Source organism: Aulostomus chinensis, chromosome 4, assembly GCF_037954235.1.
Source record: "Aulostomus chinensis isolate RoL2024-O1b breed Wild chromosome 4, RoL_Achi_v1.0, whole genome shotgun sequence".
Lineage (NCBI taxonomy): Eukaryota > Metazoa > Chordata > Actinopteri > Syngnathiformes > Aulostomidae > Aulostomus > Aulostomus chinensis.
In genome coordinates, this window is record NC_141323.1 from 5034143 (window position 1) to 5047298 (window position 13156).

The window sequence follows — 13156 nt, forward strand, 5'->3', positions numbered from 1 at the left end:
ATCGGTCGTGGCAGTTGTAGAGAAGGTTTGTAGAAGGTGTGATGTTTTGATCTGAGGATGCCGTTCCTGTTCTCACTGAGCAGAGGGAACGGGAAATTACTAATGTGTGCTTCCTAAACTCCTGCTGGTTATCATTAAAAACAGAGAAAACAGCCGCAGAATTGTTTTGCTAATTTAAGTCCACCTCAATGCACTGCCTCAATTCCTGGAGGAAGGCATGATTGCTTTCGAAAAATAACACAAATTTTCACTGTTTTCAGAGCCAGAAAATGTAAAAACGCCGCGGACTCTCAGGTTCTCCCACCAGTAATGCGGAGTGTGTGATTCTGTCAGGAAGAAATACAAAATCACACCTTAAGATTGGGTTACTTCATGAAAAACCTTGATGTTTTACACCCAAAATCATGCTGACTGCGCTGACTGGAGCCCTCACCTCGGGAGCCGCGATGCAACAATCACACAAATAATTCATGCTTCTTCCATTTTTGTCGAGGAATCAATCCAGTCAGCGTTTGTCTGTGGGTCTGGGAACAGGACAACTCAAAAAGGTGGAGATGGATATTGAAGGAACGTGATTTGAGGAATGATTTTTGTGGAAGGATTCGCTCTCTGAGCAACCTTGGATTCTGATTCAGTAGAGGGGCGAGACTTAATATCACAGTGAAAAATGGACAAACGGGGAGTGAAAACATTAAAAGGGTGAAGTCATTGCAGCCTCTAAATCGTTGTAAGTGCAGCACTTAACCAGAACACAAAGTTTAATGTTGTGCAGCGAAGATTCAGAAAAATGCCTTCTGTCTTGGCTCAGTTTTGGACTCACTGGCCTGTGACCCTCTCCTCAGCGGTCTCTCCTCTGACTGTGTGTTTGCTGCGTCCCACCCAGGTAACCCAGCCCAGCCCACATCCCTCCACTACATGAGCCCCTACCAGCTGAACGCCTACGCTATGGCCCTCAAGGCAGTAGGGGAGATTATTCAGGACTATGACAGCGATAAGATGTTTCCCGCGCTGGGGTTCGGTGCCAAGCTGCCTCCTGACGGGCGCGTGTCCCACGAGTTTGCCTTGGTGAGAGCAGAGAGGAGGATAGATGTTCCCTGCTTCAACATCACATTTCACCTCCTTTTCTACATTTCTTCACCTACAGCACGTTTGTATACACATTTCTATTGCTTTGTCACACTGCCTTAAGCACAAACCCTCCCTCTGATGTAGAACGGGAACCCTCAGAACCCGTACTGTGCAGGAATCGACGGCGTGATGGAGGCCTACTACCAGAGTTTGAAGTCCGTTCAGCTCTACGGACCCACCAACTTCTCCCCTGTCGTCAACCACGTTGCCAGGTAACATGCCGAATTTAAAGTCAGCGCTCTGTATGTGACACACATTGCTTTGCACCTCAAGACATGTCATTACATGTGAAAGACCACAGAGAACATGCCACACTCAACATGTGCTCTCAGGTTTTCTGTAATAAGCCCTCCGCAGCGATTGTTGCCAGGTATCAAAGAGAGCGAGAGACGGAAAAAGTATCAAAGAGAACGAGAGGAGGAAAAGCCATAACACAAACAGAAAACCTGACAACTGATGTGTTTGTGGGGTTGTGCTTCATGTTGCCGGGCACGGGGGAATATGCTGCTCTGTCCAAAGAACGCCTCTATCAACTCCTCCGACACTCACCAATTAACACAGAATTGCATTTCCTTTATTTGTGCAAGTGTAGAGTGTGGAGGCAACAAGTTGTGACTCTACAGATGTTAGATCTTGAACAATTTCTTCACCAGTTGCTTGGATTCTTTTCCTTTTTACACGTAGACGTGTGAACAGATTAAACAGACAACACTGAACGTGTTAATTAGCGAGCTTCAGTTGCCTATGAGGTGTTTGATGTGTTATTCTTCCCTCCCCTCGTACTGACTGCTCTGCTAGATTAATTTCACAAAATATAGTTTGTAAAGTCAAATATTTTGCATTCCCTCTGTCACTCATATTGGTCATTTGGATCTGCATCAGCTGTCAGTAAATCTCTCATCCACGTCAAAGAACGTAGAAAAAGAAAACTAGTTTGGATGCAAAAATTGCAGACCATCGCTGGTCAACTTTGTTTTTGCCACAAGTTTTGACTTCAATGCTCATTATGTGTTTCTCGCTGCTGTAAAGTGATGTGGGATCATGGGACTCTGGCAGGGAAAAGCAAGGGAAGACTTTATACAAAATAAAATGTCTGGAGTTTTTTTTTTTTTTAATTACTTCATCTCCCCCTTGCAGTACTACAAAAATCCTCCTAGGGACAGGGGTGTTGCCCTCGGGAGGAATGTGGGACTGTAACCCGGGGCCCCAGTTTGAGTGGCTGCTACAGCTGTTGTATTCATTGTAGGGTACAGACCAGCCAGTGCAGACACTGGGAGTGTAAACGAGACATCATTATCTGTTGCCTTGAAAACTTCACTTTTTAAGCTTTGTTTGATATGTAGATTGTGTGGGTTTGAAAGAAATGCCTCAGACAGAACGTCTGGCTATCTTCTGATGCTACCAGCTGACGACACTCGGCTAATTCAGCTGCTGGCGGTGTGGGCGGGTGTTAGATGGTTATGCCAGCGCAGGGACTGATGGGGATGTCAGAAGCGTTAAGTTTTTGCTGTAGTAGTGGTTGTTTCGGTTGGTTTTGTTCGGACTTTGATTCTTGTGGAAGGTAGCTGTGTGTTTGTGGTCATGAATGTTAGAAACTTGAATTCTCTGTGCGTCACCATTGCTGAGATGGCTGTCAGTAATAACCGCCGCCTGCAGCCGATCTTGGGTCATCAGAGGAAGTAGTTCATGCTGGTTATGGGCACATGTACACATGGAGCCTATCCCAGCAGCCTTCAGGCCAGAGGTGGAGTTCACCCTGGACGGGTCACCAGTCCATAGCAGGGCCAACACATGGAGACAGACAACCATTGGCTCTCCCAGCCACGCCTACGGTCAATTTAGAGTCTGGATTAACCTGGTCCCTCTTGATGTCTTTGGACTGTGGAGGAAGCTGGAGTACCAGAGAGAACCCAGCAGGAACAGGGAGAACATGGAGACTCACCCAGAAAGACCCCGTGCTCCAGCTGGGGCTCCACCCACAGCCCTCTTGCTGGGGGGCCACAGTGAGGACCACTGCTCCAGCGTGCCGCCCCATGTTACATCTTTAAAATAGTATCAGTGCAACCCAGACTAATGAACGCAAGACTCCTCCTTCTCCTAAACCTCATCAAAGATGTCAAACCAGCCAGCAACAGCAAGGTAGATCAGCACCACTATGTTGCGTTTCCCTCAACGTTCAAGCAACAAGTACTTCACTGTTTTGTAGTCCAAGCCCATCTCACCTCCTCTCCTGATGCCGGTCACCCCCATTTTCCCCTTTACTCTGCGACGTCTTGACTTCACCTCTTCTCCCCTGCTTCTCCCTGTTCTCTCTCTCTCTAACACTAAGTGACACCTGGAGACAAACTCCAGAGGGCAGGGAGTAGAGATCGAACCTCCTGGTGCATGAAGGGGAAGTGTAGCAGAAGCAGATTGACTGAAATAATCCGTGTGTAAACGTCAGAAACAGTCAGTTCACAAATCACACAGAAGTGAAAGGCCCACATTAACGTGGCAGAAGAAATTGAAAGCCTTATTGAGCTGTACTGTTGGCACAGAGACAGAAGTCCTTGACAGTTTAAGATCCTCTGGAGAGGCAGCTACATTTACTCAGTGAAAATAATCCCTTTCAAAGGATGTTTGATACCTAATTTCCCCTCAACTTTGTTTGTGTGCTCTAATTTAACTATTTTAGTGAAAGCTACACCCAGAATTAAAGTTTAAAGTGTTCACGCTGTAAATCATCACGATGAAAGCAGAACAAGCAAGCACGGAAATAGCAACAAATGGTGTGTGTGTGTGTGTGTGTGTGTGTGTGTGTAGGTATGCAGCATCAGTGAAGGATGGCTCCCAGTACTTTGTGCTCCTCATCATCACAGATGGCGTCATCTCAGACATGGCCCAAACCAAGGAGTCCATCGTCAACGTAAGCCAGCGTTATTTTGAGAAATGCCATGTGTGTCATTAAGTGGCTTTAAAGGTCCGGTGAAATGAAAAATACGTGTTACCAGTTTTGTATCCAGTGCCCCTGTGCTAATTGTTTATTCTTCTCTTAACAGATGCCAAATATATGTCAATAATTAATGTTTTTACATCAAACCGCCTGTGTTTTCTCTCCGTCCAAGAAAAAAAATCGAACTCAGGAATCAAATCATGACTCATCCTGCACTCGTCTTGTATTGTTGGATGGAACAAATCTGTTGGGGGAACAAACTGAAGTGAATCACTTATTGACTTGATGCAGCATTTCTCAGCGAGCATGCAGAGCTGGCGCCGCCGAACGCGATTTGTTCCCCTCACGAATGACTTAAAGTTACTTACACTTACCTGGGGTGGGCAGGCCACCTTTGTCCGGCTGAGGACCATGGCCTCAGACTTGGAGGTGCTGATTCTCATGGGCTAAGGCCCGACCACCAGGCGCTCGCCAATGGGCCCCCACCCTGGGCCTGGCACCAGGGTGGGGTGGGGCCCTGCTACCCCTCTGGGCTGGGTACACAAACTCCCAGTTCTTCTTTCCGTGAAGGGTCTTTTGAACGATTCTTTGCCTGGCCCTTTGGCTAGGACCAGCCTGCCTTGGGTGACCCTACCAGGGGCAAAATGCCCCCGACAGCATAGGTCCTAGGGTCATGAGGGCTCTCAAACTCCTCCACCACGATAAGGTGACGGTTCCCCCCCATGCGAACAGGGATCTTGTGGAGGAGCTCCCACAGAGAAACTGGTTTTGTATCTTAACTTTCATGAATAAATCACTTTCAATCTGTTTTGCTTTTGGAAATTTCTCCGCCCCATAAAAGCAGGTGTAGATTTGTGCATTCAACCCTCCCTTCAGAAGATTGTGATGCTGTGGTCGCATAAGTTGTTTGCATCTTCTTGAACAGATCGCAGTTTTTGCAATTGCAATTTTCAAGAAAAGCTGCTGCAGAATGAAGCGTCATCTATCACTAAAATCTCTGAGGAATCCTGGAGGAAGTGAATCAGGAGAATGAGCAGGATGGAACAGTTCTAGGCCTGCGTGAGAGTGTGTTGAGTCAGCTGTGAGCTTCTAAATATGACCATTGAATTACTTCATGAAAAGAGGCATAAAACATCAAAATGAGGAGTTGTTTATGACACTTCCCTTTTCCGCTGCCTGAATATTTATACATCGTGGCGTTTCTGTGCACCTTGGCCATGCCAGCTGAAACACGCTGTGACTGAGGAGCCTGCATTGCTCCTGTTATTGGTGTTTTCTGTCCTGCTCTGACTTGTGACTGCATCTTATTCCCCCTCCGTCCGTCCCCTCCATCACTGTCAGGTCCTCACTGACTCCTGAGGGAAAAACAAGTGCCATGTAGAATGCAAACAAAATGAACCATTCTTGAGACAGCGGTGATCCCCCCCCGTCTTTGAAAGCACAAAGAAAGAGTAAAGGAGAGTGAAATGGTAGGAAAAGAAAGGAAGGGGTGAAAAGGGGAGTGTGCTAAAATGTTGAAGAAAAAGACGAGAAGAGAGAACCTTTTCTGAAAGGAGAAAAAAGAAAAAAAAAGCTCATTCATCTCGCTGCAGCCTGAGGTCAACACATAACTCACCGAACACACACACCGCTAGCCCTCGTCTGTGACGCACCCACGCTAACACACACACACACACACACACACACACACACACACACACACACACACAGCGTCATTTATAAGCTGTCAGGCCAGTTCTTGTTGATTCTCTGGTCTCTAATATTATTCTCTAAGACGTCTCGACGCATGCAGCGCTCTGGGAGGCTCCACAGAAAACACCCATGCTTCCACATACGTGTGGGCAGCATGATCGGGCTTCTTTATCAGCGATGAAGGCACCTAGAGCTCTTAGCCCCACTGAAGACCCCACTTGGACACATACCGTTTTTCGCAAATGTTTCATTTGACATTTATGAAATATTTCTTGTTCTCCTGCAGGCCTCCTGTCTGCCGATGTCAATCATCATCGTGGGGGTGGGACCTGCAGAATTTGATGGTAAGACAACAGGATTTTGCGGATAAGCGCCATAGAATATAAGATTTTGGAGTTGTTGGTCCCACGAGTCACTGTAGCACAATGTATCAAGCGATAAGAAGTAATGTACTTTGTTTTGATTTCCTCTGTCTTCAGCCATGATAGAATTAGATGGTGATGAAATCCGAATCTCATCCAGAGGAAGATACGCTGAGAGGGACATTGTTCAGGTACACGTTCCCTTGTCTTTCCCTCTGCTGTTCTCCGTTCCTTTTTGGTGCATAACAATGCTAGTATCTCAGAAGCAAGTCGAAGAGAATGCCTCGAAATGAGACCACACACCAGCTTCAGGATAACTGAGCAGGTTCTGGTAGTCGAAACATGCGAACTAAAGAATTCATGCTGTGATTTTTACACCAATGTTTCGTACCATTGAACAAGTTTAGCTGCAGCTGTGGATATGCTCACTCAGCTGGTGTCTGCATGTAAAAATGCTTCCTCTCACCTCGAGTCAAGGCTCCTCAGTGGACTCAGATTTATCTAACCAAGGTATCGCAAAAGTCACGAATTGAAGTATCACTTGGTTCTTGAATGAAGGGAAAATGGCCGCGCTGTTGACAGCTGAGCCAAGAGCCGAAGCTCTGGATCTACCGGTCATTCTTCGGTGCTCCTCTCACCTACGCTCATGAAATATGAATGAGACTTGGAATGCAAGCAGTCAAGATGGGTTCTCTCAGGCAGGTGGCTGGTGTCTCCCCAAGGGTTAAGATAAGAGGTTGTGTCACCCGTGAGGGGCTCGGTGTAGCGCTGCTGCTCCTTTGCAGAGAAAAGGAGGAAGGTATTTTGGGCAGCAAGCGCCTTCCTCAGGAGGTTCTCCAGCTGACCCGGGACCCGTGGAGGCACTGTGGCGCCATGCTGGGCTGTAAACACCTCGTGATCCCCAGTCAGAGCTGGTGCATGGTGGCAGAATAAAGGAAGCTGCTGCCTCTGCAACCCAACTTTGGATGAAGTGCGTCAGATAAATTAACCAATATTCAGTATTTTCTCAGTATTTGGGATTATTTTGGTGTTACACCTCATGTAACTTGGGCTGCACGGTGATGCAGTGGTCAGCACTGTGGCCTCACAGCAAGAAAGTTCCGGGTTCGAGTCCCGGCTCGGGCACGGGATCTTTCTGGGTGAGTCTCCATGTTCTCCCTGTGTCTGTGTGGGTTCTCTCTGGTACTCCAGCTTCTTCCCACAGTCCAAAGACAAGCAATTGGGGACGAGGCTGATTGATACTCTAAATTGACCGTAGGTATGAATGTGAGTGTGAATGGTTATTCGTCTCTCTATGTTGGCCCTGCGATGGACTGGCGACCTGTCCAGGGTGAACCCCGCCTCTCGCCCGTTGATGCTGGGATAGGCTCCAGCCCCCCCGCGACCCTTAATGTGTAGGAATAAGCGGAAGATGACGATGGACCTCATGTAACTGGCAAGCTGAAGGACAGTGAATGAAGCTATTTTCCATCTTTTCACGCGTCCTGTGGACCCAAACAACCGTCTGACTTTGCTTTCACCAATCTATCGTCTGCTCGCGTCATCTTTTTTCTGTTTTGTAAAGAGTGCAGGAACTCGTGCAGGAATATGCAGAACATGGCCGGCCATGGAGAGAAAAATCCCCCTCGTCCACTTGCCCTCCTTAGAATAAAGCTTCATCTCTAATGGCTATTTCTGGTGGAGGTACAGAACCTTGAGGGAGCAAGTCACTCTTCTCAGTGTCTGTAATTTCTTAGATTCTGGAGGCGTAACCCTACTGATTGACACATTCCAGATTTTGCCAGATTTTTCCCACCATCAGAACTTTTTGAAAGATCTAATGGGAAGTGCAGGAGGATTTGAGTGCCGTCTTTGTTTTCGGGTGTTGTGTTTTTAAAGGTACACAGCTAGAGAACACCTGTGGTCAGTGCCCCCCCCCCCCCCGCCTCCCCAGCACCAGATGGAAAGACTGAAACACAAATGCACCACATAGTGTCTGATGTTTCTGCTCCCTATCTCATTAAAGTGGATGAGACCCTCAGCTGTAACCCCCCAGCCTAATGCGATGCTTAAAAAGGCCGCGGGGCAGCGTGGGGTCTTCAGGCGGCCGAGCAGGGTGACCCGTAAAGATGTGACTGCTTCACTTCAGCTCATCACCTCGCTTCTCTAGGTTGTTGTTCCACAGGACACGATACCCCTGAGAGGATAAAAGACGGGATTGTCTGTGAAATCGACACCATGAGGAGTTTATTGCTTCTTCCTGTCAATCATCTGAGCAGCACATTTTTTTAAACGCTTTGTCATGTTTGTTTGTTTTTTTATTTGGATCAATGGTGCATCGTAACATTGAGGGATGATGCAGTTTATAGTTTAAACTCCTCCAACATCAGGCTGGGAATCAACGCTCAGCCACTTCCAGACATGAAAGCTTCAATCTTCGCCAATGAACAAAATGCTGTGTCGACGACACACCTCGTTTCAGACATTTAACCAAAAAAAAACCCCAGTGGGTTTGAGACGAGGCTGCTGAACGATCATCGGCTTACTTCCGGGATGTGGGACTGATTCCTGCGCCACGAAAAGAGGAAATACACACACTCAGGCTGGGTTGTGTCTGTGTGACCAGAAGAAGTCACGATTCTCCCTCCCATGACCTTTACACCAACACTGTCATATCCCTCACACGCTCCCTCAGCCCTGGTGGGCGAGGGAGGCACGCTCATTAGTTTGCTTTCTAACGAGCTGAAATACACACTCACACAAACACACACACACACACAGAGGGAAGAAGACCCAGAGATGGTGTAAAACTAAGTTTCAGTGGTGGGAAATTACAGCAGCTCTGCCTATACGCTCTCATTGTCAGCAGGCTAATAAGCCCCTGCAACACGGCGAGGTTTGCATTTCTCAGTGAGGGGGCTCCGGCACAAATTGGCCCCTGGCATGATCTGGTGATTGCAGGTGACAACAGCTCATGAAGTAAATGAAAGAGTCTCATATCTGCCTACATTCAGATCAGTCATGTCATTCACGTGACGAGCAGGTGAAGCTCAACTAAACCTGCTCGTGTTTATTTACCTGCTCACAGCAGGTGGGTGAGTCACGCCTCCCCGCAGCCGTTTGGGTCACGCCTCCTCGCAGTTCAGTCAAAGATAACAAGGGCAGCTTTTCATCTACCAAGGAGAGAGACATATTTTAATGGTCGCCAGGACACAAACATTTCATGTACAGAAATATCAGGCAGCAAAGCTGCTTAAACATTCGATAACTTCTCCCCAAAGTACAACAGCAATACAGTTGGTATGGCCTATAAGCTGTACTGCAGTATTTTTAGGCTGGTTCTATACTGTAACTGTGTGTTCAGACCAAAGATGATAAATGCAAAAGAACAGGAAAATAACATACAAAGTTGATTTGATTTTGCAAATTTTACAATGTCTGGTCACATAGATGTACTCACGTAGCTTTACTTAATTTAGCTTTACTCACGTAGCTTTACTTAATTTAGCTTTACTTAATTTAGCTTTACTCACGTAGCTTTACTTAATTTAGCTTTACTCACGTAGCTTTACTCACGTAGCTTTACTTAATTTAGCTTTACTCACGTAGCTTTACTTAATTTAGCTTTACTCACGTAGCTTTACTCACATAGCTTTACTTAATTTAGCTTTACTCACGTAGCTTTACTCACGTAGCTTTACTCACGTAGCTTTACTCTCGTAGCTTTACTTAATTTAGCTTTACTCACGTAGCTTTACTCTCGTAGCTTTACTTAATTTATCTTTACTCACGTAGCTTTACTCACGTAGCTTTACTCACATAGCTTTACTTAATTTAGCTTTACTCACGTAGCTTTACTCACGTAGCTTTACTCTCGTAGCTTTACTTAATTTAGCTTTACTCACGTAGCTTTACTCACGAAGCTTTACTTAATTTAGCTTTACTCACGAAGCTTTACTCACGTAGCTTTACTCACGTAGCTTTACTCGTAGCTTTACTTAATTTATCTTTACTCACGTAGCTTTACTCACGTAGCTTTACTCACGAAGCTTTACTTAATTTAGCTTTACTCACGAAGCTTTACTTCATGTAGCTTTACTCTCGTAGCTTTACTCTCGTAGTTTTACTTCATTTAGTTTTAGTCATGTAGCTTTACTCTCGTAGCTTTACTCTCGTAGCTTTACTCTCGTAGTTTTACTTCATTTAGTTTTAGTCATGTAGCTTTACTCTCGTAGCTTTAGAAAGAGTGTTTTATTTGTCACCAAGGGATCGAGCCCAAGGTGAAATGCATTACACAACTCAAAGCCTGATACAACTATCACAAGCGGTCACAATTATTACAGATTGAAAGTAATAATGGTACACTTCAGAAATTTAACAACAGCACATATACATTTGTTGTGTATGTACGCTAAACGTGAGCAGTCCGTTGACCCCTCATGTAGATTTACTCATGTAGCTTTACTCTCGTAGCTTTGCTCATGTAGCTTTACTCCCGTAGCTTTACTCGTGTAGCTTTACTCATGTAGCAATACTTCATTTAGCTTAACTTACGTAGGTTTTCTCTCGTAGCTTTACTCATGTAACTTGACTCCCGTAGCTTTACTTATGTAGCTCCACTCATATTTTTTTCCTATGTGTCTGGAAAGCATGATGACACCTTCTTGATGACTCGCTACATGGACGTTTACTTGTGTTGGCTTTGCATTCAGGCCCTGGTTGGAGCCAGCATGGCTCCTCCCCTCCTCCCTCTGTCTTAAGGTCTGAAGCAGGGCAATTTCACACATCAGCAGATTTTAATAACTACACTTCTTCTTCTTTAGCATCGCTAATCTGCACGTAGCTTTTATCTCCATTTGCTCCTCATCTCATTGACCTTAAGAATGTGATTTTCTTCTCCTGAAGTAATGACCTTCATCAGCTCCTCTCCGACATGCCAGACAAGCCAACACCAGTTTCTTGACAGGAAACACAACAAACCTGCTGCGTCTCAGTGAAGCCTGATGCTCTTTATCATGGGTAGCAGAGGCAGGTGAAGAACTTGTTTCACTGGAGAAACATTCTCGTTAGTTGCTTTTGAATACCTTTCCTCTCTCTGCTTTTCTTCCGTCTTCTTCCTCCTCATGCATCTTCACGCCATCTGCTCCTCCCCGTCGGCCACCACCGGGTCGCCTTTCCCTGGACCTCTGTCCTTTGCTCTCACACTGCACATGTACAGTTCACAATTCTGTGGGAGGCATATTATCCCCTCAAACTGTAAGTCTTCAGTTTCAGACAGAGAAAAAGAGACCACATCAGCCACAGCTAAGTTAGCTTCAGTCGTGGAGTTAGCCGAGAGTGGGGACTACATATCTGTTCTTTTCCCGCGAGCCTCGAGTGACAGCTGGCATTTCACCCCCTGCCTCGAGTTCCTCGCCAACATAGTGATGACTCGTTTAGACACTGCTGTTTTAGTTAGCTAATAGCAGTTCAGCACTAGCGTTAGCTTCCTTCGTCTCCTGCCACTTCTGGCTGCGCCCCATAAAGTCGTCATTTTAATGGAGCAATGATAGTTTTAGATATTTTTTGCACCTTTCACAGAAATTACAATTCAAAATGCATTTGGCAAACAAAAGGTTGAAAAGTAAAATCAAGATGATAAAAGTTATTGATAAAATGCTGACTGTCGAATAAGATGAAATACTGATTAAAATACCAGCAGGTACAAAAACATGCACGAATAGTAACCTCAGACAGCAGCAAAGGTCAAAGGTTAAACCATTTACACGTCACATAACCACCGATCCTCTGTTGGGGTGTTTTCGTTTCTGTAGCGTGTTAGGCAGGACATGCTAACTTGATCGGCTCATGCTGGATCAGACTGAGTTTTTGGTCCGATGATCGTGGGGGTTCACCTCTAGGGCTCCCTGAACATCACCAGAGGCTGACAGGTGAGTTCAGGCTCCTCTTCCTCATTCCTTCCTCTCATGTTCTTCCCCTCTCGTTCTTCTCAGTTCGTCCCGTTCAGAGACTACATCGACCGGACAGGGAACCACATTCTGAGCATGGCCCGGCTCGCCAAAGACGTCTTGGCCGAGATCCCCGACCAGTTCCTCTCCTACATGAGAACCCGGGGGATCAAGCCGGCACCAGCGCCGCCTCCCTACACGCCACCAGCGCAACCCATCCAAACCCAGATATGAGGAAGTGACTAAACCCGTGTAATACCCCATTCCCCTAAAGCCGCTCTCCACGCCTTGTTGTCGTGGATACAGTGGTCTTTCTCGTGTTCAGGAAGCTGCATGCCGGGCCAGGAGAGTGAAGCTTTTGAGGACAGGAAAAGCCAATGAGAGTCTGTTTACTTCCACTGTCCAGCATTCCTGTTACTGTCTGGAATCTTTTTTTGTTTTGTTTTTAACCCTGGGAGACCTGGATGAGCTTCGGAGGGATTTAAACTGGGAAGGTGAAGTAAAGGAAAAGATGGGGGGGGGGGGGGGGGGGGTTGCGCTGTAAAGAGAATGTCTCCAGACAAAACAGAGGAATCGCCTGATCCTAAGAACAGTATCTTCTGTAAATAACGGGGCCTCTCTCTCTCTCTCTCTCTCTCTCTCTCTCTCTCTCTCTCTCCCTCCATCAACTAACTCACTGTTTACAGTAAATGCTGACGTGGATTTTTACTGTTGATACTTTTATATACTCATAGTTTCAATACGAAGCTTGTAATACTCTCTCCCTCTCCCTCTCCCTCTCTCCCTCTCTCTCTCTCTCTCTCTCACTCTCTCTGTCCTGGCATGTGCGTCAGGTAGCAGCAGTGCAGGTTCCAGTAGCCCCTCTGTACTGTACCGTACCGTGCCGTACCGTACTGTACTGTATTCTGGTGTTCGTAGTAACCTTTTGCATGAGTGTAGCCTCGGTCAAGTGCATGAATATAGTGGCCCTGCTCTACCTCTTCAAGCCCTCAGTCCGCCTGTATCTCCATCCGCGTCGCGTCACCCTGGCTGTCTGCACTGCTCTCAGGCCTGAGAGGTCCGAGCGTCTCTCTGTCCGTCCATCCGCCCGTCTTCCCGCAAATATTCCTGTCTGT

At 46.5% G+C, this 13156-nt stretch overlaps 1 protein-coding gene across 1 annotated transcript in view; it reads left to right on the top strand.

Annotated features, from left to right (window-relative positions):
• LOC147262382 (copine-8) overlaps nt 1–12569 on the top strand; it is a 74039-nt gene extending 61470 nt beyond the window's left edge. The window contains exons 15-20 of the mRNA XM_086201175.1: nt 884–1065; nt 1213–1340; nt 3931–4033; nt 6039–6096; nt 6232–6305; nt 12087–12569. Coding sequence (XP_086057301.1) covers nt 884–1065; nt 1213–1340; nt 3931–4033; nt 6039–6096; nt 6232–6305; nt 12087–12275 — 734 coding nt within the window. The 3' untranslated portion in view covers nt 12276–12569. The remainder of the gene's footprint in view (nt 1–883; nt 1066–1212; nt 1341–3930; nt 4034–6038; nt 6097–6231; nt 6306–12086) is intronic.
• Nucleotides 12570–13156: the final 587 nt, after the last annotated feature.